Here is a 25,160-nt window from a genome sequence, read left to right on the forward strand (position 1 = left end):
TACCCCTTGTCCTATCACTACAAGCCCTTGTACGTTTGTAGTTCCTCTTGTTTGTTCCCATTGCTCTAGGTGTTAGTGTATAGAGGCATTTAAGTTGGGGCTTCCCAAAGATGGTTTATTGACTGGGCTTCCCTTACCCTGCTCTTTAGGTGGTCTGTTCACAGCCCATGTCCAGCTTCAGGCGCAGGATGCTTATTAGGCTTTGATGTGGGATGGATTCATCACCCCATCCCCCAGCAACTCTAGTTTAAAACTCCTCACCATACTGGAAAGCTTCTAACCAAAGATGTTCTTCCCCTTTTCTGAAAGGTGGACCCTGTGAGACCAGATTGCCAAAAGTAAGTTTTGTGGCTTAGACAGCCAAAGCCCTGCCTGTGACACCACTCCTTCAACTGTTTATTGATTTTTTTTTCCCCTATTCTGTCAGCCCTATTACACCCCTTCCCCTTAATCAGCAGGATTGATGAGAAGGCAATCTGTGCTCATGAGCCCTTCCCTGCTGCTCCCAGTGTCTTGTAGTCCCTCTTGATGGTCTTCAGGTTGCTCACTGCTGTGTCATTGCTGCTCAGGTGAAACAACAGCAATGGATAATGGTCAGTGGATTATACAAGGTCAGACAACCTCTCACATCTGTGGTAGAGTCCCTGGAAAGCAGCACCTCTCTAGCTTGCTTGTTGGGATGGCAAATGGGTGCTTCTGTGTGTCTCAGCAGAGAGTTGCCCACTATCACCTGCTGTTCACTCTTGGTGGCTGCTGCAGGCACAGGACAGGGGGCAGCGCTGGCTGTCGTGCTTGGGTCTGTGGACCTACCTGATGCAGGCTTCTTGTCCCTCTGCATCTATGGAGCCATGAATTGGCTCTGCTAGGTCACCTTAGGCTTTGATGGAGAGGTTTCTTTCTCCTGCTAGTTCTAGTCCTTGCAATTTGTCATTCTCCACCCTTGCTGGCTTTCCCTGTTTTGTCTGTGCTTGGCAGGGGGAGAGTTGGGGGCTGTTTGGCCACAGGCTGTGGGTGCAGTCCAGATAGGTCACTCAGACATGGTGATGATCACCTACTATTCATGAAGAAAAATGCTGTCCAGTGAATCTGATTTAACAGCTGGACCTGATTGTTTCAAACTGGCTTAGAATGTGTAGAATGTTTTCCTTGTTCTGTTTGGGGTTTTAGCTGGTGCATTAATCCTGATTAGCAATACGCTTAGATAAGCTCCTCCAAATCTAATCAGTTGGGGAATCCATGACAGAGATGTCAGGGTTGACTTAAAGGACATCATCCAAGTACTAATAACTGCAAATCCACACCATCAATGGGACAGCATTACCTTGAAGGGAAGCAGAAGCCCTTTCAATACCTGTATTAGTTCTCTTTAAATACTTTTGGCAGATCCTTATGTATTTAAGATCTGAAGATGTGTGCTTAGTCCACGTGTAACCAGACTCTGAAATTCGGCAGCTTGGACACCAGACAGGGCTGGACAAGAGAGCAGTGCCAGGCAGTGCTACCACTATCAAATCTATTTGTGTTTCCTGTGCTAAAGAACTTAAGTGGTTTAAGGGAGAAGTTTCATTTAGGGGCAGTTACATCTTTTGCAACTACCTTTTGCTGTTTGTCACAAACCTCCAGGAAACCCTCGTTTATTTAAACCACAGCTAACTGCTGCTGTAACCTGGCTCTGTAGCAACTACTAAAAGCACATCCCTCTCTGATTGGAACACGTGTGTTTTCCTGCAGAAATCTTCAACGCAAGAGGAACAGCTGCGGTTTGAGGTACGAGATACCCATCTAAATCGTTTAAACTGGCCGTTTACGGGGGCCGAGGCTGCCTTGACAAAGCACTTCCCTCAGCCTGAGGTTTCAGTCCCTCTCGGCCCCCGGCCTGGTCCCGCTGCGGGGAGCCCGCCGGGCCGCTGCCATTCCCGCACAGTGCGGGTGGGATCCCGCCTGGGCAGTGCCCGGTGCAGAGCCGCTGGAGCAGCTCCGTTCCCGGCCGGAAGTGGAAGGCCGCCGGGGCGCGGAGAAAAGGCCGGGGAGGAGCTGCCGCCGCCCGCCCGCAGCATCCCCAAGGGAGGGCTCTTGGCAGGCGGAGGGGACCCTCCCGAACACCCTGCGGGCCCGGCCACCCGGAGGAGCGGTAAGGGGCCCGGAGCGGGGCAGGATCTGCCGGCGGCGTGGCGGGGCGGGCGGCCGGGGGAGCGGAGCGGGGCCGGGCCGGGCGCAGCTCGCCTCGCCTCAGCGGGCTGGGGGTCCCCGCGGGTCTGAGGGGCGGCAGGGGGCAGCGGGTCTCTGCCGCGGGCACCGCATCTCTGCACGGCCGGCCCCTCCCCGCTCGTCGGCCCCTCCGTTCTCTGAGCTCTGGCTGCTCGGGGAAATCGCTTCATTTTATTACCCTCCCGTTGCAACTCCTGGTCTTGACCTGAATCGGGACTTTGTTAAGGAGTCAGAGGAGCGTCTCCAGGCTTACCAGGTAAAGCTGGGCCTGGGACCTTCAGAAGGGGAAGGAATGGCAAGAAAACCCCAGAAGGATTAAATTCTTCCTGCTGGCCGATGGCAAATCTCGTGTTTGTAAGTTAGGGCAGGACCAGCTTTGCTGCTTGATCCCGTCCCGAGAGGCACAGCATCAACCCCCGTCCCGGCTGGAGGTGGAAGGCAGAAGCGATGGGAGACAAGAGGGGCATGGCGGGGGAGAGCCAAGGCCGAGCCCAGAGAGTGTCAGGGACACGCTCCAGTGTCTAGAGAAACAACTTCCCTAAACTGAAAATCCTCCCCCTCTTCACACGCGGCTCAGAAATCATATGGCATGGCAGAGATGAAGCGTTTTGTTTTTTCTGATGGGACGCCAGGCCCTGCAAAATGTTTGGTGGTTTCCTGCCTGGCAAAAAAAATACGGGAAGGTCTGAACAGCAAAACTGATGGAGCACAAAAGGCAGAAACGTGGAGTACCCTGGAATGTTGCGTGAGGGAAATGGCAACCACGTAGCCAAAAGTGTAGCTGAATGAAAGGTCAGTGCTGGCATCAGTAGGTTCAAGCCACACGCTAGCTGAACTGGCCACAGGAGTAAGGTGTCAAGGATATTATTGCCCTGTGTAAATGACCCTGGAATAAAGTTCAGCTTGGTCATATAATTCAGTGAATGAATAAACAAATTGTGAGATAAAAGGGGATAGAATCTGCCACAGTGAACCCATCCCTCAACTGCTGCCTGGACAGACCGAGGGCTAGGGAGGATTTGTCTAAAAGGATGGTTTTGTTTTGGCTCCAGGTGCTCTTAAATTATTTGGTTAAACAAATACTAAAGCATTCTAGTGATGATGACTAACCATTTGAAATGAAAGGATCTTGAACATGACCAAACAGCTCTCTTCACTAACAGACTTAAGAGCTTTGTACCAAGAGTTTAATAAATGGCTTCCTGGTGGCCCCTTTTCTTGTTCAGCTCGTGCAAGCAAACTGAATCCACAGGTAGAGAAATTCCACAGTAATTTTTATTGCTGAGCATGACCAAGTGTTATGATCTTCACTTAGTGCAATATGATGTTGCAGGCACAAGTGCCTGTGTGTAACATGGTATTTCTTGCCTGGAATAGAATTTATACTAAGAATTGCTCAGTGTTTTCAGTCCTGACTCACCAAAGTCGGGGGATCTTTGGATCAAATTCTGTCTCTCTGTTACTTAGTGCAGCAAATGCAGAGGGATGTTTGCAGTAGAAGGAAGTGCAAAATGGGTTGTGGCTGAGGTACACTGTAGTGTTTTACAGATCTGAAGTTTGCAGGTTTGTGTGTTGCTCCTTGATTTTAATATCTGTTGGTGTTTCTTACAGGATATAGATTGACTTCTTTATGTGTTAGATACTGAATGGGAGATGGCTTGCATCCTTGTTTAGGTCTTGAGGTGACTCTTATAATAGGATCCTAGAATGGGTTGGGAGGGTGCTTCAAGATCATGTATTGCCATGGGCAGGGACACCTTCCACTAGACCAGCTTGCTGAAGGCCCCAACCAGCCTGCCATTGAACCCTGCCTGGCTTGGAGCCTCCACAAGTTCTCTGGGCAACTTGTCCTAGTGCCTCACCACCCTTATGGGGATGAATTTCTTCCTCGCGTCTCATCTAAATCCAGCTTCTCCCAGTTTAAAGCCATCACCTTCTGTTCTGTCACTTATGAAAGAATATCTTTTCTAAGGTACCATTTTGAAAGGCCTTCCTGCTGACTGTATCTAATGGTATTTTTTAGAAGGAGAGCACCTGGGAGGATGGCCCAGCAGGTGAGAGACATTGGCAGCAGCTCCCTCGGCAGCAGGGAAGAGCAGAACTGCAGCCGTGTTATTACGATCGTTTTCCTGGCACTCTTCATCGACTTGCTGGGATTCGCTCTCATCTTGCCTCTCTTCCCTTCCATCCTTGATTATTACAGCCAGACTGAGGTGAGTAGCAGAGAACATCAGCCTGCTGAAAATTCTAGATCTTCAGGGAATGATGGAGGAGACCTTGGGGCAAGCAAATAGCTGTAGGCAGCTAATAAACAATGATAACGTCCAGCATGTTTAAACGGGACATAGACTGAGTGTGTTTGTGAACCTGCAGGAGTTCCTCCTGCCTTTTCATTAAAATGAGGGATTTATTCTGGGGAAAATTCAGGTATCTCTTAGGGGCTTAATCCTTGTATTAAATAGTGCATTTGTGACTTCACTGGGGAGACAGAGTAAGCAACAATCTATAATGAGTCTGCCTACCGGTGTTTATCTGAGAACCAAAGTTGTAAGAGCTTTTTACCTACTTGAGTACTTCATACACTCACTTGCTCCTAATCCCAGCCTCACGCTCTTTAGATCTCAACTTCCATTCTTAGCAGGGTGCTGGCTGCTGGTCTGGGAACATCAGACACAAAGTAGTGTTGGTTCCCTGCTGTGTGGCTGCTCACAGTTACCATTCCCATGTGTTACTGGACAACATAAAGATATCAGGGGAGAATGAATTTTGCATTCCACCTTTCTGTCTCATAGCCTCTTTCCTACCACACTCCAGCTGCAGCCTTTTTCTTACAACCCTGTTTCTAACCCTAACCATGGACTGATGTCCAGGATCTTCCCCCACTTCCAATGTATTTCCTATAGCAACATTTTTGTTGTCTTTTCAGGGCCTCATTCTTTTTTCCTATGTTGTCCTCCTCTTTTCAGGAGCCATTGCTTTTCCCACCACCTCTTTCTGGACCTACAAGGCCCTGCTTATTCCAATCTGAATAATGCATGTATCCCATGTAGCTTCATTAATTGGAGGATTCAGGACACACCACTTGTTTAGTTCAAGTTTTAGCAAGCAGGCCTGATGGTTTGAAAAAGCTCAAATTCAGCCATTCCTCCACCCTAACACATACACCCAATTTTCTGCTGCCTCTCAACTTTCACCACTTTAAGCTATTTTTAGCCTATGACAACTGATCAGCAAGGAAATTTTCCATTGGGGGCATGAAGGAGAGAAGGAATCATCTAACATTCTCACTAGTTCACTCAACTCTGATGCTGTCTTTGAAAATGAAACCATGAATCTGTCTTCCTGCTCTTATTCCTCATCTCTCTGTTCTGCAGGATGGATTCTATTTGTCCTTGCAACGAGGTGTGGACTGGTTTGCAGCGATGGTTGGGGTGCCTCCAGAGAGGAAATACAACAGTGTCTTGTTTGGAGGTATGAAGGCCCAAAAGAAAAGTGGTATATTCAAGTTATTTGCAGTGTTGATACGAGGAATGGTGAGGAAATTGACTAGAAATACTAAAAAGCATACTGGATTTCAATAAAAAGCATACTAGAGTTAAACAACAGAAAATGTCTCTTACAGTAGGCTGCAAATGATTTTGTTTTCATTAAACTGCCCCCATCTCTGTCTCTTGGAGACACCTAGACAGGCAGGAGGAAAGGGCTAACAGGAACCTGGTGAAATTCAGCCAGGACAAATGGAAACTCCTGTCCCTTAGAAGGAAGGGTCCCTTGCAGCAGTACAGACTAGGCACTGACTGGTGGGCAGCAGCTCTGCTGTGAAAGCCCTGGGGATCCTGTTGAGCAGCAGGATGAGCGTGAGCCAGCCCTGGCAGCAAAGGTGCCAGCAACACCTGGGTTGTATGAACAGAGCCAGCAGGTTGAGGGAAGTGATTGTCTCGCTCTACTTAGCACTTGTTAGACCACATCTAGAGTACTGACACCCAGTTTTGCACCCTCATACCCCCAGTACAAGAAACATGCATAAACTGCAACAAGTTCAGCAGAGGGCCAGTGGAACAGGTTGCCCAGAGAGGTTTTGTGGTCTCTATCCTCAGACCCGAACTGAATGAAACCCTGAACAATCTGATCTGACTTCATAGCTGGCCCTATGAGCGGGCAGTTGGAGTAGGTGACCTCCAGAGGTCCCTTTTAACCTGAATTATTCTATGATCTTGTTCAATTTGTTCTACAGCTTGCTACAGAAATAGAGGCCTGCTGTTCCTTATTGTCAGACTGTCACCTGAGGGTCAGGAGCCTGCTGTGCCAGACCCTGCACAGTCAGAGAAATTACTGTCCCTTAACAAAGGATCTGCACGTGACTGGAGATCAGTCAGTAGGAAACACTGGAATTAGAAGCTTGTGAGCTCAAGTCTCACCTCCCTGCTGGGCAGCTGTAGTGCAGCACTGCTTCTAAATCTCAATTAGTCCTATTAAAAGCAGGAGAGCTGCTGACTTGCAGGGTCCAGAAGCATTTGCTGTCACTAGGAGACTGCTGTGGGTGAGCAGCACAGGGAATAGTGCAGGAAATCCAGCAGCATGTGTGTCATGTTACACATCAGAGGCTCCTTTGGCCTCTTGTGATTTAAAGATTTGGGAGGAAACTGGGTTTTCAGAGTATGAAGCCATGAGGGTGTCTGTGTTAATTTTAATTGGCAATGTCTAGACTCTCTCCTTTCGGTGAGCTGAGGCTTGCCCCAAGGTTTTGAAACAAGAGAAAAAGAGCAAAATATTAACATTAACTGCCAGTGTACAAATCTGTAAGGGTTTGAGACAGTTTTTTGAGCTATCACAAGCAGCTGTCCTCTCCAAGGTGTTCAGTATCAACATTCTGCCTCCTCAAAGCTGATGGGAGCAGAACATTTGGTCTCTCCTCAGCCTTTTGCAGCTTTGATAGCTGAATGATCTATGTAACCCAGTTTTTCCTTTAGAGAAAAACTATGACAGCAAGGCCTTTTATTGCCTGCTTGTTGAGGGTGTAGAGCAAATTAATAAGTGTGTAAAGCTAGAAATGGCAAGAGAAAAGAGGAATTAAAGATCACAGAAGCTGGAGGCAGATTTCAAAAGTCTCTTGGAGTCTGTTAGATGACTCCTGCCTCTTAGGGTGCCTCACTAACAGCAGTGCTTGTGTCCTTCTTTCCATGATAAGAGGGGAAGGAAAGCTAATTAAGTGTGACAGAATCAGGTTCAAACAATCAAAAAAAATCTTAAAAGAGCTGTGGCTGTTAAAGACTGCATTATCTGTGCTCCAGAACCAGACAATGTATGCAGTCAGCTTGGGAAGCATTGAAGAACCAGCATGCCATTATAACCAGTGAGTTTCAACCCCCTTCTCAGCAGTCAAGTGACCAGTGAATGATCCAGTTTATTCCTGTTACTCTGGGCTTTGTATTTGGGCTGTCTTTGCAGTCTCACTTAAATAACAATGCTTGGAAGGTGGCTTAGTTTGGGAGATAAAGCTGTTCTTTACAGCTGCTGTTTTACATGTAATTGCATGCTTTTGAAAGACTCATTGGGGTGACAGGTCTGGAGCAGGTTGGGTGTCTCTGTATGGTTGATGAAGGCAGCAGGTGCACTAATACATGTAATTTATTTATTCATTTATTTTAGGTCTGATTGGCTCAATCTTTTCCATCCTCCAGTTTTTTTCTTCTCCCCTCACTGGTGCTGTGTCAGACCACTTGGGCAGAAGGCCTGTGATCATGATGACAGTGGTATGTGTCTCCTCCTGGTTTTAGTCAGGCCGTCCCAAGACACAGCTGAAGGCACTGTGGTCTTGTGATTAGCACAAAGGGTTGGGCAATTGAACGTTCCAGGTCTGCTTCTTGTCCAGTCACTTGGCTGCACTTCCAAAAGCAAGTGCTTAAGCTGAGCTTCCCAGATTCAGGACTGTACAAGAAAGGCACCAAAATACCTATCTTTTCCTGGGATTTCCCCAGATCCCTTTCCCCTCTGTGCAGGAGTCTGACTTCAGATGCTTTGTTTACAAATGTTAAACATCACCCCTGCACAGGTTAGTTCCCCAAGTGCCTAATGAGGGCTGATCACTTCATGACCCATTTCCCAGAGCCTGGGGGTTGTCAGGAGGTGCTGCATAGCACTGTGGGATGCGTTTCTTGTCAGCATGGATGTTCTCCAGAACACTTTCTCTGTTGCTAGTGTGGGGCTCTAATTACAGAAGCTGTGTGCATACATGGAGGAACTCAGCTGCAAATGATAAACAAATCCCCCCTGTCCTGTAGGCTTGTGGAGACTGAATTAAACAAGCAGGTGTGGTGATGATGAAATTTAAGGGCTAGAACTGTGAAGTCTTCTTATTTTGAAACCAGAATTCTCTTGAAGTTTGAAACAAGTGGAATGAGTTTGTGCCCAGGACTGAGTTAGCTCCCTCTGAACTGTCTCTGCTCTTCTGTTAGTAATCTCAGTTTGTAAGAAGTTTGTATGGATTTGTTTCTCTTTCTTTTGTATCCCTGTCCAGGACAGAGTGCACTATCAGTGTGTTCAGACATTTCTGTTACGTGTGTTTGAAGCAGCTGTTGAAATCAGACAAGTTAAATGGTGGTTTGGGTTGGAAGGGACCTTCAAGATCAACTAGTTCCAATCTCTACTACTGCCTCCTACTAGACCAGGTTGCTCAAGGCCCCATCCAACCTGGCCTTGAACACTTCAAGGGCTGGAGCTTCCCCAACTTCTCTGGGCAGCCTGTTCCAGTGCCTCACTGCCCTTTATGGGGAAGAATTTCCCCCTCATGTCTCATCTCAATCCAGCTTCTTCCAGTTTGAAGCCATTACCCCTCACCCTGTCACTCCATGCCTTTGTCAAAAGTCCCTCTCCAGATCTCCTGTGGCACCTTTCAAATGCTGGAAGGCTGCTCTGAGGTCTACCCGGAGCCTTCTCCAGGCTGAACAGCCCCAATTCTCTCAGCCTGTCTTCACAGCAAAGGTGCTCTAGCCCTCTGATCATCTTCATGGCTCCCTCTAGACCTGCTCTAGGAGCTTCATGTCCTCCTTGTCTTGGAAGCTCCAGAGCTGAACACAGGACTCCAGGTGGGGTGGACTTTCAAGAGGGGAATATGTAGAGCTGCTGGCAACTTTGTTTTGCTTTACCAAGAACTCTTTCTTGTTTCTGCAGGTGGGTTTGATAACATCATATGCACTATGGGCTGTCTCTAGGACCTTTGGTGTTTTCCTCCTCTCCAGGATCGTGGGTGGAATAAGCAAAGGGAATGTCAGCCTCTGCACAGCTATAATTGCTGACCTGCACTCTCCAAAAGCACGGAGCAAGGGCATGGTGAGTTACACATGTGGAGGATATTTGGGATTGCAGGGTAACCTTTAATTGGTTCCAGGTGCTCAGAATATCTTCCTCAGGTTTGTATTCACTGCTCAGTTGATAACTTTGTACACTGCCTCACTTCTCAGAAGATGCCAAATCATTTTGGTGGTGAGCTCTTAGGCTTCCAATGACTTCCACCTGCAACAAAAAGCTGGTGCCCTAGATGTTGAATAACTACCTGTGTGCAAGGTTAGACCTTACTCCTTCTGAGAACTGTAATCCTCATTATAACAGCTGAGAAGCTCAAAGGTCTTACGGCCCAGTTATTGTAGCTGGCAACCAATTAGAGGACAACCTGCTCTCCTCACCTTCCCAAACTGTGGAAGCACAGGAGCACATCACAGTGTGCCTCCTGACTTCTGCAGTGCTGCGCTGCCTTCAGGATCTGAGCTCAGCAGGTAAGGGATGTTGCATGTGGCTGCCTGAGCAGCAGCATGAACAGCTGCCCTGCCTTCTTCCAGAAGGCAGTGGACCAGATGGAAGCATCCTGCAGGCCAAACTTTGCCTGTGAACTACCAGTCAGAGCTTTTATCTTACAGAAACCTTGAGGGCCCAAACTTCTCTCAACAGACTGTTATAAGGCACTATGTGGGACAGCTGCTTCTTGGGAGGGGGAGGAAGCTTTAGATTTCACAGTGGTAGCTAATGAATTTTCAAAGCAATTTGTTATAGTCCTGGTGAGCCAAAAGATGTTTTTATTTATGGAAAGGCATAGCCATACAGCACCAGTAAATAAACTGGGTCAGGGCCTAATTTTAGAGCCTGAGAGCAAGTCACTCAGTACAGCATAGTTCACATCCATATGGCTTATACTCTCTTCTTTTCCAAAGCAGAGCAAGGCATGTTCATTCTGCTGCTTAGCTAGACTATAGCATCTAACTGATGCTACCTCCAACCTGTGATGAGCCATTGCCTGGGAGAGTGCTAGCTGGGCAGGCCGAAACAACACTGGAGGCTCTGAGGTGGTCTTGTTCGGTTCAGTACTACAGATATGGTTAAAGGCACTCAGGAAAGCAGGAGGATCATGTCTTGGGATGACAGGGGTTTGGATCCAGCATGTGTGAACATACATCTTTGAATGTCTCAAGGACATTGAGAGAATGTCTTTAAGAAAGAGATGAATGGAGCCAGAAGAAAACAAGCCAGGTCCTGCACTGGTGTGCTCTTAAGCACTCTCACTGAGCTGATGAGTCAGACAGGGGCTCTTTCAAGCTCCCATCCTGTGTGTGCAGATTCTTTTCCAATGTGCTGGTTTCATAGTGGTTTAATAAATCCCCTTTAGTGCCTGCACTAAATTCTGGCTGTTCTGGGAAGCCTCTCAGGCTGTTTGCTCTGTAAGTCATAAATTCCTAACCAGAGAAAGCTATAGACACCGTCATGAATTCCTACCACGCTGCTGTCCTCCTTTCTCTGCTTTCATACTACAAAAGTTCATTCTGGGGCTGAAAGAGCTGCTGGCTGAGCAGTCCCTCAGGTGAGAATTGTTATTTTCCTTCCCAGATTCCTTGCTCTCATAACCACATTGCAGTTTGTTCCTCCCCTTTCCTGACTGGGCAGAACATCAGCTCTTTGGAAGTAACAGGGCTTTCATTCTTAATGCTCAGGTTCTGTTTCTGGTTGCATTTCTTTAAAGGCAATTGCCAAGAAATCCAAACTGGTTTAGAGCTGAGCTACCTGAACAAACCAGTGTCTACATGTCTGTGTTCCTTGTATCACTGCAGGCAATGATTGGTGTGGCTTTCTCCCTTGGCTTCACCCTGGGTCCCATGATTGGAGCTTACCTAGCCATGGAGGCAGAGAAAGGAGAGGTCTTCTACCTTCGTTCAGCATTGTTAGCGCTCGTGTTTGCTGTGGCAGACTTGATTTTCATCTTCTTCCTCCTTCCAGAGACCCTTCCCAAAGAAAAACGGGTAAGTGGCCTGTGACTCTGTGTGAACAGCTCTGCTCCTTGCAAAAACAGGCCTGGAGAGCTGCTGGAACACTGGAAACAAGGAGCTGAGGCAGTGTCTCAGGAATTTAGCTCTCTCCTGGGACTGGGGTTTGATATGATCATTCAGGGGTTATGTGATGGTCCCACCTCCTAGCCCATGGCCCCACCTCCTGGCCCACTGTAATATGAGAAATTCTTTGTAGTTAAGATACCTGCTTGATTGCTGCTTTTGGTGTGAGAGGTGTACATGGCTCAAAACCTAATGGGAGCTTGAGAGGAAGAGGGTGAATTTTAAACTGATCACAGTGGCTCCCTGGGGAGGAACTGCAGCTGATCATAAGAGTGCATGCACCAGAGGCTGGATTTGCTGTCACTTAGCCAGTGCATGCTGGAAATGTTCTGAGCTATTATCTTGTCTTTGACAGTTTTAAATCTTGAGGAGCAAATGGCTCTTCTCTCTGAGCTGTGCTGTCTCCACAAAATGCATGCAAGTGCTGACGTTCAGTGACTGGATTTGAGGGGACAGACATTTATATACATGATGATTTTGTGTGGTGTGATTGGACACTGTCCAATATCTGATTAAAAGTCTCTTGGAACAGTCTCCTTCACAGTGTGGGAGAGGCTGAACTCAGCCCAAGGTGCCTGGGTGAAGTGCTTGAGGCTTTCAGCTGGGCTGGATCCTTCCTACTCCCTTGTTTCTAAGCAGCACTCAGCTGTTGGAGCATGCTTGGTTTCTGGAGAGTCAAACCCTGTCTCTGATGCAGGGAATTGTTCAGGAAACTTCTGTCTGCAGGGCAAGACTTTGGACCTGCCCTGAGTGTTTCCCAGCAGGTGGAATGGGTTGTCCATGTTATTTTCCCAAGCACTGCAGCTATGTTGTTTTGTTTTTAACAGCTCTTCCATGTGTCATTTGTTCCCCTTTCCCTCTTTGGCTCTTTCTACACATTCCAGATAAAATCCTGGCCTTGGTTAGAGCTGCACACTCTGGGGTGGGGGCAACATGATGTAGGGAAGTGCTGCAGAGGAAATCTGTGTTCTCTGAACAACTTCACCTTTGCTTTGGGGAGATGAATTGTTTCAGTGCCTTTTAGGACTGTGGATGACTGAATACCTCCCTCCCCTTTATTGTCTTCTTGAGGGTTCTTCTGATAAGCCTCTCTTTGTGAGCCAAAAGGGCTGAGTTTTGGTAAGAGAATGAGGGCACTCTCCCTGCTTTTGGGGGCTGTGTCTGTGCAGCAGTGGGTATTGTGGGTTAAGAGGGGTCTCTGGGGGTCAGGTCTCAGTCATGCAAAATACAGAGGGTGTTTGGTTGCTGATTAGGTAGTGGTTTGTCTGGTGTTGGAGACTCTTGTGATGGGTGTCAGTGTTAGTGCTTTGTGCTGTCTCTTTTTAGTCAGCATCTGGGCAGTGGCCCTGTGTGATTTATGTGTTGTGGGGAATTTGCAATTTCACTTTTTAGCCTGATTTGCTCTTTTCTTGGATAATCCCTTCCATTTTCTGAGTTTTCTTGGCCCATGTGTGGCAGAGGAGGGGCAGGTATGTTGGCTGCCTCTCTGGAACTTGGCTGGGCTGAGCTGGAGCAGGTGCTCCCAGAGTACAGGAGTGGATGTGCTGGAAGGACAGAGCTGTGAGAAGAGGGGAAATGATAAGGCTCAGTGGTAGGAGAACTTGCCAATGGGATCAGACATCTGTTTCCTTCAAATACACTGTGTTCTCATCACATCCTGGTTTCTCTGTCAGTCCTCCTCACAGGAGAGAAGTTCAGGTGTTTCCCATTCATTCATGTTGCAACTAACTTGTAGAAAGAGAAAGGTGGAGTGGAACAGGGGGAACAAGGATAAGTTGGAAACCAGGTTAGAAGCCATGTTGGATGGGACTTGGAGCAGCCTGGTGTAGTAGATGTCCCTGCCCATAGCAGGGGGTTGAAGCTAAATGATCTTTCCTTTCAACCCAAACCATTCTAGGATTCTGTGAGTTTTCATCCAAGTAGAACTGAATTTTCACTATTCTTCTTCCCTTTTTTTCCTTAACTATTCCACAAGTTTATCAAGTGAAGAGTGAGCAGAGAACTGGAGTGTTCATGTAGTGGAGGCACTGGTCTTACGTGAGGTAGCCAAAACAGCTCCTGCTGTGACCTACCTGGGAGAAGGAAGGAACAGAAACATCTCTAGTGTAACCTGTCCCCTTTAAGAGCTCCTGAGTTAATTTTTAGCCAAGCTAGTCATGGGCAAGGCTGCCAAGCTGGAGGGAGAATCTTACCATTTTTTTCCTGGTGTCTAGCTAATAAATTTTTCACAGTGAGAGTGGGGAGACACTGGAACAGGTTACCCAGGGAGGTTGTGGATGCCCCCTCCCTGGAGATGTTCAAGGCCAGGTTGGATGAGGCCTTGAGCACCCTGGTCTAGTGGAAGGTGTCCCTGTCCATGGCAGTGGGATTGGAATAAGATGATCTTGAAGGTGCCTCCCAACCCAAAGGATTCTATGAGTCTCTGATGTAAGGATTATGCATAGGGCTTTGCAGCATCAGTGGAAGACTTATGGAAAAGCAAGGCTTATGCTCTGTGCATGCTAAACAATGTCTGATTTGAAGGGTAAGGCTGCAGCTTGGAAGACCCAGGCTGCATTCCTGATTTGGCCTTCAAGACATTTTACTTATGCTTCTTGCATTAGAGGAGAACAGAGTAAACAGAGACACCGTGAAAAGAGTCTGCTCTTCAAGGTGGCCTTTGGTGTGATCATAGAAGTAAAAGTGAGTGGGTTTGGAGTGATAAATCATAAGCACAGAAATGAAATACAAGTCAGAGCTTGCAGATTTTGAACCTGGGGGGAATGTAAAGTCCACACAGCTGGTGACATTGAAGTTGGCAGTTTATACTTTGGGGTTTGGGGGTGGTGAAACCATCTTTCCCAATTTTAGGACAGGGTTTTCATTATAGACCAGTGGATGAAAACCCTTATAGTTACTCCCAGTCTCTTCTTTCTAGGGCAAAGATAGGAGGAATTAGAGGACATGCACACACCAAGATTTTAAACATCTAATCAATGTCCTTCAGACCAAACTAAAATGAGCCTTTTAGTCCAAGCAGCTTGGCAGCCTGCCTGATGTGGGTAATAATTCAAACCAGGTACAGACTGGAGGGATTTTTATTACTGACACACATGCCTGAGGAGAGCTGCTTGTTAGCAGATTCTCTGTGCTGTAGCACAAACACCATCACGCCAACAAATGCAGGAACTGAGGATTGCAACAAGCCAGCTTCAGGAAATCCTCTTAGAGACCTTCTAAAAGCGTGAGGAAACTTCTTGGGAGTGCCTGTTTGCTCTCTGCAATGCATGCAGTGGGGAGGGAAATAAATAGCCCAGTCAGCAGCTTTATGGCTTCATACAGAACCAGCCTGGTGTATTGGACTGGGTGCTGCTGTGAGGCTAACAGGCTCCAGAGCTCTGCTGTGGGACACTCGGAAGCTCTGACTGGCAAAACAAGACAGGAGTCACGTTAGTGCCATGTCGAAGGTTGATTCGTTTGCAGCTTTGTTAAATCCTCAGCTCATGCACTGAGATTAAGTTCCACTGATAATTTGACCTTCAATCTCTGCCCTCAAGGGGGTAATAGCTCCCCTCCCTCTCTGGGGAGAGAGGGAAGCTCATCAGATAAAGCCTGTGCAGCGCTTTGAAGGTGCGAGGTGCTGCGTGTGATTATCCAGGATTCCTGAGCCTGTCTTACTTCCTCCTGTGACTGCCATGTAAAGTGGCAGCCTAAGTTCTCCTGCTCCAGAAGGAATGGTTTCCTTAAGGATTCAGACATTATTTCTGCTTCACTATATTCTTTGCTTTTCCATACCTTGGGCTACAAAACCAAACAAAGTGAGCTATTCAATTCTCCATAGATGAAAGAGCAAACCTCTCCTCAGTGCCTGCTGGTAAGGAGCAGGGAGAGTGCCGCTAGGTACGGAATTAGGCTGCGATGTACAGAGGACAAGGAGTGCTATAAAACAAATGTGCCTCTTGCAAAAGCCTTCCAATGTGGCTGGGCAGAACCTCCAAGAATCTCTCTGAAAATGGTGTGATTTTCTTCCCCAGGAGATGTCACTGGCTTGCTAAAAGGACAGCCAGTACCAAAACAGGCTGCTGTTTGAGGCGCTGCACGGACCGTTCTCAGACTTTGTAGCGCACAAGCAGGTCCCCAGCTTCCCATGAGCTTGCAGGCAGATGTGCCACTGTGTTCCCTGTGAATGGGCACTGCCCAGGAGGGCTGATGCAAAAGGTGAACCCAATAAAACCACCCTCAAGGCTGTGGAGGCCTCTTCTGCTCTTTGGGAAGCCAAGGGAGAATCTGTTTTCTGCCTTCAGTGAAAGGTGCTGTCAGTGCTCTACCTTTTGGTTACAGTCTGGAGCCAGTTCTGTGTTCAGAAAGTTTGGGGGGCTCAGTCAAACCCCTGTGCCAGTTGCCTTGTTTCATCTCAGATAATTTGTGTAGGTGTGGAAGCACATTTGACAATTCCTGACAGTAGCTAATGACATCAGGTTTTTCACTAACCTCTTTCTTTCTCCAGGTCTCTTCTGTGACATCTGGCTTTCAGGCAGCAGTTGACTTACTCAGTCCTTTGGCTTTATTTCGGTTCTCTGCGGTCACCCGAGGAGAGGAATCCCCCTCAGAGGAGAGTGAGTGTTGGCTGGCTTTGTACATGGGTATTGTGTGTCCTGCTGTAGGTGGCCGTGGTTTCCACATGAAAACCCTGCTCAAACCAGTTCAGAAGCAGCACTGTTCACTCATTTAAAAGCCTCCTTACTCACTTATGAACAGTTAGCCAAGTTCCCTTGGACACTGGTCCTGTTATTCCCAAAAGAAGGTTTTAGAGGTTCTTGTTTTGAGCATTTCTGACCTGCTCATTGCTTTTTTCCTTCAGGCCCTGGCTGTAGCATGGGGTAGTGAAGTGCTTTTAAAAGATTGATCAAGGCATGAGCTTGCTTATTCAAGCTGCAAACCGGGAAACTTCACACTGGAATTTTCTTTCTCAGTTCAGATCCTGGAGATGTAGGATTTGACCTGGCCCTTCCTCTGTGTCAAATTACTTAAGCCTTAGAAAATGAACTACTGTTTGCTAGATGAACCAACTTACCCTTCAGTCCTCCTTGCTGCTGCAGCAGGAGTACTTTGGGGAAAGCCTGTTATATTCCTGCCAAGGCAGGGTTTAAGTAAGGTCTGTCACATGTGTAGCTTAGAGAAAGGGATGCTGTGCTTTAGCCAACACCATCCCAAGAGCAGCATCAAGGTGTGAGGTGGAATGCAGGTGCTGATTGAAATACACAAATCAATCAATCCCTGTGCAGGTGGGGGAGTGAGTGTGAGGCAGAGGGGCTGGATTGGGTGAGTGACATCAGAGTGACCCTGAGAGAGATTAGTCTTTTTGGCTCTCCTCCTGTCAGAAGGAGGAAGGTAGCAGGCAGAAGCCATTGTTGCCATGTCTTGTGTGGGCATTTAAAATGAGCATCTGAGCTGAGAACTTTGCCCTGTATAGGTGATGAATGTTGCTCTACTGTTGGTATGTTCTCAAGCCTTGCTTGAAAAGCACCCCAGTGTTTCTCTCACTTGTTTGTTTGTTTGTTTAGATCTTCAGAATCTCAAAGTCTTGGGCCTGGTTTATTTCCTGTACCTCTTCCTCTTTTCCGGCTTGGAGTATACCCTGAGCTTTCTGACTCACCAGAGGTTACACTTCAGCAGGTACAGCACACCTGAAAGATAAATGTTGTGTGTTCTCTCTGGGATGTTTTCCAAGCTCTTGATTTAAGGTCTCTTTGTTTACTTTCGAGAGAGAGTTTATGAGGTTGGTCAGAACACTCAGAAAGCAGCCACCACATGCAGTGGTGCTTGGGCTTTGGGGGAGGAATGTAAGAGAATCCAGGGACACTTTGTCATGAAAGGAACTGGTCTGCAACTCCTCATGACTAGAGAAAATCAATGCACAAGATTAAATGAAAGCTCCTCAGCTGTGTATAGCTGGGCTCGTTGTATTGATTAGAATAAAGCCTCTTCTTGCCCAGAAGAGTTCTTCAGTATCAGGACAGATCCTGGAGCTCAGAAAAGGCAAGGGATGGAGGGGCAGCTGTGTGATTGCATTTGCTCATTTCTGCATTGCATGTGGTGTATGTCATGGAGTTTGATTTCCTGTAGGCAAACACTGGAGAAGAAAGAGAACAGAGCCCACTAACAGCAGCTCAGCTGGAAATACTTTTCCTGCCAGCTCATAGGAAGATTTCCAGCCAGGAACATGATCATGCAGCTTGATTCCTTATGTGTGTCCTTTCCTTTGAGTAATTCTCAGGGGTTTGTCTCATCTTTCCTTGCCTGTCTTTCATTACAGTTTGTGGCTTAACTAATGTGTGTGTGGGGCAAGGAAAGGTTTTCTAGAGCAAGAGGAGGAGCATCTTCTCCCTTCTGCCAGGGAGATGAGATGCACAGCTCCATGCCAGCAGTGCAGGCTGGGTGACAAGCAAGCTTTTAGCTGAGAACATCCACAAAGCTTAGTAGACAAGAGAGGTGAAAGGGAAATTTGAAGAAGTAGTGAGGCTGAAGGGAGAGATGCTGCAAGCTGCCTGCTGGGCTGCATAGTCACCCCCCTGTCAGTGCCCATGCTGTGCCTTGGTGACTGCAGAGGCAGTGCTGGTAATGGTTGTGAGAAAGGAAAACCTTGGAAACCAGTAACTCTTGTGCATATGGCACAGGATTATTAATGTGCTGACTTTCTGTGGACCACCCATGAAATAACTGAACTACATCCCAGCAGTCTGGAGATGACTGCAGCATTTGCCAGCAGCAGTCCCATCTCCACTCAAGACCTCAGAGGTTTCTGTTCTTGCTGTCTGCCTGCTCTGGAGACGAATGGCAGCTTGTTAAGAACTTTGCACTGCTCCTAGGAGCACCAAAAAGCATTTTCTGTCCCTTGTTGAGGAAAGGCTCTGCGCTGTCACTCCCAGGGTGGAATGCTCTGCGTGACTCCAGGCTCTGTGTTTGTGCCTCCTTCTAGCATGCAGCAAGGCAAGATGTTTTTCTTTATTGGAATAACAATGGCTGTGATCCAGGGAGGCTATGCTCGCCGAATCAAGCCAGGAAATGAAGTCACAACTGTAAAAAGGGTAAAAGAAACCACAAAGCCTATTCTCCTTTCCCCCTGCAAATCTGAGATGTTTGTTTTCAGTCTGAAGTGTGAGGCTTCTCATGAAGCCAGCCAAATGGCTTCTCAAGACGATGGTGGTTGGGCATTGTTTTGGTTTGGATCTGGTAGCTTAGCTTGGTGTCCTAACTATAAACAAAGGACAGGAACTTTCTCAACCTACCACAGGCACTCAAGGCTCTAACTAAAGTTTAGAACATTAGAGCCCTGCCTTAGCAGGTCAGCTACCATAGCACTGAAACTTTGAGTTCTTCATGCATGGCTGTAGTAAGGAATGAGAACAGAGTGTCCATCCGTGCAAGCTAGGTACAGTGCTGTGAACATTGTGCTTTGTTTCAGTGCCCTCTCTTGCAGTGCAGACATTAAGCCTACTAAAGCTGCTTCAGGACTGCTCTTTGACTCTTTCTGGCAAATTATCTTCAAGGTACATCATCAGTCTGGCCATGTCTGTGCTGGGCAGGCTTCCCCTAGAGTATATTTCAGTGGTGGGCAGAGGGAAATTGATTCGTCCTCCAGTTTTGCACCGTGCAGAAACCTGCTGGCCTTGGGACACTCTTTCTGGGGGTGCCTGTGGCTGGAGTGGCTTTATGGCTGTTCCCCCTTTTTGCTGATGTTATTCTGGCATTTTCTGAATCTGGATCCTATGGCAACTGTGGCCTCTCTTAGCACAGTGACTGCAGTAGCTCATTTACAACTGCATCCTCAACGTGAGGCATTTGGTGGGAGTGAATCACCTTTCATGGAACAGCATGATCTGATCTGTCTCTTCTGCCAAAGCTCTGTGCCAGGGAGACATCACAGGGGCCCTGAGGTCCAGGCTCCTGGAGGAGGTGAAAAGTGTGTTTTCTTTTTGCATTTTAATTTCAAGTGCCATTCCACCCCCATCTTCTCATCTTGGCTTCAGGAGTGTGGACTCCAAAAGCTAAAGTCAGTCAACACCAGCAGAAAAAAAGCAGAGGAGCTGTAGTCCTGTTGCACACAAGCTTTTTGATCTCCTGTGCCTGCTCAGGAGACAGAGAGTTAAAGGCAGATTTCTGTCCAGTTAACACAGACTAAGAAAAACATCACAAGTAACCAGGGGATCATGTGAGAGAGAGAGAGCTCTGTAAGAGAGCTTTTCCTCAGCTGTGGGAGTGGGAGGTGAGATAACTGCCTTACAGGTGACTCCATGTGCTCTGCAGTCATGTGCTGCTGAGAGCACAGAAAAGCAAACTGAGCCCAGCCAGGTGAATGTGGGATGTCTGGTGGGGAGGAAAGGGCTTTCAGCTGCTCACTGCAATGTCCTCCCAGCAGCCGAAGGGAACTGGCAGGACAGCTCTTAACTAGCAAGGCTTAAAGGTAACCGTGTGACTCTCTCATTCTGCAGGCCATTGTGTTGCTGATCCCAGCCTTCTTCTTAATTGGATGGGCTGCAAATGTGACCATGCTGAGTGCCGGGCTGCTGCTGTACTCCTTCGGTGAGCTATCCCCAAGGCACTGAAAGCCAGCCACAAAGTTGTTTGCTTTATGTTTATTCACCCTCTTTAAACAAAGGATGCACTTGAATTTTAAACTGTCCTGGAAAGCTGGCATTTCTGTTTGCAAAATGTGGAAGAAAGAGTGTCTGGGCTTGGGCTTTCTTTTCTGATGCTGTTTGTATCACAGGGTTGTGCCATGGTGATAGTTGGAAGCACCAATCTTTGTCTCACTGGGGAGCTCTTAAGGGTGCTTTAGTCACCTCTTACCAGACCTAGAAGCAAAATCGTCACTAAATAGCTCAGGAAAAGAAGGCAGACAGCATGTGTGCGCTTCACTGTGGCTGTGTTCTAAGGCAAGAGGCTGAAGGGCAGTGAGCAAGAGTGAGGGTACATCAGGGCTGTCCTGATCCTTGTGACAGGGGGCTGTGCTGCTCAGAGGGAGGGAGCAAAACCCCATCTCTTGTTCCTGATAAGGTGGATTCCAAAGTCATTCAAATGTTTGTATAAATAATCCTCTGCCACCCTGAGCTGTTACTCAGGGAAACAGTTGTGAGTGATGTTGGCTTCCCCTGCTGAAGTGCCTCTCTGAGAAGAGGTTTCAGATATCCCCAGTGCTGTCAACTCTTGTTAAGAAGCTTCAACTATTGCTAATTGCAGAGGTTGAAGACTTGGGTTTGCATGCTGCAGCCTAAGAGTAGACTGTAAATCACCACATGCAGCTCTTTAGTAGCTGGCTTGCCAAGGATCAGCTGTGGTTAACAGCTTTGAGAAGCTGCCTCTTAGCTGCAGCTGACCTTGCTTTGAAAGTCCACTGGGTGAGGAGGGAGAGCAGGCACTCATTTTGTCTAAGAGAGGAGCCTCACCTTCCTAGGCTCCATACCTGAGTAGAAAATCCCAGCTCCTCCCCAGTTAAGCCCTGTAGAAGCACCTCAGGAGGGGTCCTGTTGCCCCCCCCTTCTCTTCCTCTCTCTGCCCCATGCTGCAGTTAAGGCAGCATCTGTCATTCCTGCTCTCCAGGTGTCCTTTCTTTCCCAGCAAAGACTCTGCTCTGTATGCTCACAGCCCTTCCTTCTTGGCAGAACAGGCCCCTCTTGCAGTAAGAGGTCAGTGACTGCTGAACAGCCCTTGGCTTTTGTGGCCAGACGTTTTGTAACCTCCTCTTCTTGAACGTGACTGTCATACTTCCCAAGGCAGCAGTGCTGCCTCTGTCAGCCCCATGAAGCCAGGGGGACAGGATGCTGTTGTGTACAGCCACCTGGCTGGCTGGTGGAAATCTGGGTGGCTCCCTTTCCCTGCTCCACCTGACCAGAGCACAGTGATTTGGAAAGCTCCCAGTTAGCTGATCTGACCTAGCCACCCCTTTCCTGTGGGCTGACACTGATGTGAAACATCTGCTCTGGCTCGGGGCTGTTGGTGCAGGTTGGCTTGGAGGGGGTGTTTTCATTATGGAGCTGGACCAAACCTAATGATTCATTTCTGGTACAGTGCCCCAGAGCTCTGCCTGTTTCTCTGCAGCAGTAACAACTTTGGGCTCCATGTTTTTACTCTCCTGTAACAGTTTTGAGCTCCCTGCTGTTCACTGACAGGCTCTTTTGTGGATTTTTTCCAGCTGCAGCCATTGTGATCCCCTGTTTGTCAGCAGTGGTGTCAGGCTATGGTGAGTGTCTTTCCTGCTTTGAGCAGCAGGCCTTGGCCCTGCAGCTGACCTTTGTCTAGCCTTGGCTCAAGTACATTCCTGACCTCAGGCTGTGATGCATCAAGAGGAATGCTGGTGGCACGGCTCCACCTTGGAGCGGAGTGTTGGAGCGGTGGCTCTGGCTGCTGCTTGGCTTTACAAAAGGTCTCTTTCCCCACTAATGCATGAAGCCAGCAAGCACAACTGCCAAGTGCTCAGGGAGCTGCTGCTCCATGGGTGTAGCTCTGAAGCAATAACCACCCCTGCAGGACTGAGGCTGAAGCTTAGAAAAGAGCCATCTCCAGGCCCTTGCATGCTACCAGAGATGCATGGCTGCAGTCACCCACTGAGGGCACCATGCCTTGCTGTGGAGAGACAAACCAACTGTGCTACACTGGAGGTGCTGCATCTTCAGCCTCTTCCCTTCTCTTAGTGTCCTGCACAGAGGGGAAGCTGGGTGGGGCTGCTGGGGAATTGGAATGCAAGATGCTGATCTGGGGATAGTCAGAAACATCCTGGAAGGGAGCACAGGAGAACCCCAAACTGCTTCTGAAAAGTGTCAGCACTCCATCGTGGGTCATTTCAGAGCTAACAAAGAGCAGTGACCTGATCAAAGGGACCAGCAGCCTCACACCTGGGTCCCCTGGGAGGAGGAAACTTCTTTTCTGTGATGGAGAAATGTTATTTCTGCTTAGGGGGAGGAGTAGGGAAAGAATTAATATCACTAGTGAAGGCCATGACCAGCACTGAGCAGGAAATGGCCTGGTTCCTCTGCAAGAGACACCAGCCATGGCTGCTAGCAGTCAAATAATCTCTTCCTCACTCCTTAGCAAAGATCTTCTGGGGAGCCTTCTGAACCTCTCCACGTTTGTGGCACCAGCCACAGCTGTGTTGCCACCTGTGGCTGACAGAGTTGGTTCTTCAGCAGTGGTTCAGTTGGTTGCCAGCACAGCAGTGCTCCCTGAAGCCCAGAAGCAAGGCTTGGCTGTGTAGTGTCCCTTTGCTGTTGTTCCTCTTTAAGTTGTGTGCTGAGCTCTTCACCCTGCTGTGTGGTGTGGCTCTCTGCTCGCACAGGCTCTGCCAGCCAGAAGGGACGCGTGATGGGGATCCTGCGGAGCCTGGGCGCCCTGGCCAGAGCCCTGGGACCTGTCCTGTCAGCTACAGGTGAGTGCAGCCTCCTCTTCCTCCCTTTGCCAGCACAGCATCACTCTGGGCCCCACAGCCCAGGAGAAAGGGCAGCCAGAAAGTTGTATTTACAGGGGTAGGGACCCCTGAGAGCTGCAGCAGGGGCAGGACATGATCCTTGTTAGCACCAGCAAAAGCCTCATGGTGAGTTCTAAAGCTCCTAGACCCAGAGATAAACAAGACAGCAGCTGTTGCCTGACTCCAGCCCCACACGTAGCTGTGCAGGTAGAGGAGCACCACAGAGGGTCTATCCCCAGTGTGCAGAGGGAGCCTTTGCTGGGCTTGTTTCAGCTGTTTAAGGCAGTGACCCCCCTGGTGAGGGCCAGCTGGCACTAGGCACATCAGTCAAGGAAATCAGGTTTCCTGGGCTGAGTAACTGTTCCCACATCTCAGGAAGCAGCATCCCAAGAAGATACAGGGCCAGGCCATCATGTGCAGTGACAAACTTCCCAGCATTAAAAGCACTGCAAGCTACAGCCCAAAGAGTCCACACTCTGCTCCTACCCCAGAGCTCAGGGAGGGGCAGTGCCTAGTAGCCCTGGCTCAGGCCAGGCCTAGGCTGTGTCTCAGGGGCACAGGTACCCCCTGTACACAGTTCAGCTCCTCCAGGCCCTTGCAGGGTAGAAGGGCAGAACTGTGGAAAGCAGCCACATGGCAGCTTAGAGCTTGAACCGGGACCTGACATTAGGGTTGAGCAAAGCCAGGACCTGGCTCCTGCCTGTAGCCATGTGCCAGGAGCAGTCCTGGGTGCTGGGGCAGACAATTAAACAGTTGCCTTGTAAGGATGAGGAGTAAGAGAGACTTCCCCATTGCTGTACTGGTGGGAATGAAAATACCCCACCTGAAGCAGCCACTCCTGACCTGCTCTTTCCTTGCAGACACCCAGGACTGCCCTCAGCCACCTCCATGTGACTCATGTACCAGCAGAAGGGTCAGCAGTGCCACTCTCCGGCTGAGGCCAGGTCACAGAGGTGCAGGGACAGGCAGCTACTAACCAGCACAATCTTCTCCTCTTTGCAGTTTACTGGCTGGCAGGGGCAGAGGTTTGCTTCACTCTCTGTGGCACTTTGTTCCTCATTCCCTTGGTTTTGCTTCGCTCCATCAAGCGGCCAACAAAGGAGGAGTAGGCAGCAACCATGGCATCGATCACCAGCTCCCAGAGACCTCTGCAAGACCCAACTCTGCTGGTAAAGCAGGAGGAGGGAGGGGATGCGCAATAACCATCTGCAGCAACACCACCTTCAGGTCTCTTGCAGCCCTCCACAAGCAGGTCTGTTAAAACCACCTCCCAGCCAGCCTGGCTAGCACTGCAAACAGAAGAAACCCAGCAAACAGGTGAGTGAAGCACTGAGGGCATCAGACAAGCAGAGACTGGTGTGACAGCAGCACAGTGAGATCCCAGTGCACCCTGCACCACGGAGCTCTTCTCTGCTCACCTCCTGCCATCATCAGCACAAGCAAGACCAAAGCCACTGCCCCAACCCCTGCCCAGGGACGGCTGTGTCTGGGTTTGGCCAGCAGAGGACAAACCCACAGCTGTCAGGAGATCCTCACGAACACTCTGGGCCTGACAAAAGCTGTACCAACCAGCTGCCTTAAAACAAACAGCAAATTCAGAAGCCAGGAGCATGCTCCAGGCTCGTGGAGTCTGCTGATGGGTGCCACTGGACTGCTTCTGCTGCCTGGTCAGGTGTGGGAGATGTTTTGTATTGGTGGGACTGGGCAATGGTTTCTGATGCCCAAGCCCTGCTCTCCTGGCATTACAAATAAACTGCTACTGTACACCCCTCTGGCCTCTTCCCCTCTCAACCCAAGAGCTCCCGTCTGGGTAAGCCAAAGGGGAGTCCAGAGCTCCACCCAAGGTGCCAAAGGCCTCTTCCAAGGACCGCCACCAGCAGGGACCCCTCAGTGCTGACTCCCAGGCAGGGCTGCTGCAGGTGGAAGGGTGAGTGAAGGAAAGATTCTTGCACCAGGATCTGCCCACTGCTGCGCTGGGTTGCTCGAGGAAGCCCATTTGAGTGCTGCCTGGGAATACATTAAAGCCATCATTAATCAGCACATTAATCATTAAGAGAAAGTGAAGCTCATTAAATGCAGCAGGCTCCAGCTGCAGGAAAAACAGTACGAGGTGGGAAGGCAGAGCATGAGTGAGGTTT

At 48.8% G+C, this 25,160-nt stretch overlaps 1 protein-coding gene across 2 annotated transcripts; it reads left to right on the top strand.

Moving 5' to 3' along the window:
* Positions 1-1,602: 1,602 nt before the first annotated feature.
* MFSD10 (major facilitator superfamily domain containing 10) lies at positions 1,603-24,945 on the top strand. 2 transcript variants are annotated; one of them, XM_054172322.1, is made up of 13 exons: positions 1,603-1,767; positions 4,232-4,421; positions 5,583-5,679; positions 7,858-7,961; positions 9,379-9,537; positions 11,304-11,492; positions 16,069-16,177; positions 17,126-17,237; positions 18,541-18,649; positions 20,054-20,144; positions 21,754-21,801; positions 22,894-22,983; positions 24,025-24,945. In XM_054172322.1, exons 2-13 carry the CDS (start codon positions 4,251-4,253, stop codon positions 24,129-24,131), a joined length of 1,386 nt encoding a protein of 461 aa, XP_054028297.1. In that variant the 5' UTR covers positions 1,603-1,767; positions 4,232-4,250; the 3' UTR covers positions 24,132-24,945. The 2 variants fall into 2 exon arrangements, with proteins under 2 accessions (XP_054028297.1, XP_054028295.1); XM_054172320.1 differs by lacking the exon at positions 1,603-1,767 and adding an exon at positions 1,995-2,131.
* The last annotated feature ends 215 nt before the right edge of the window (positions 24,946-25,160 follow it).

Source organism: Dryobates pubescens, chromosome 23 (genome assembly GCF_014839835.1).
Source record: "Dryobates pubescens isolate bDryPub1 chromosome 23, bDryPub1.pri, whole genome shotgun sequence".
Taxonomy (NCBI): Eukaryota; Metazoa; Chordata; class Aves; order Piciformes; family Picidae; genus Dryobates; species Dryobates pubescens.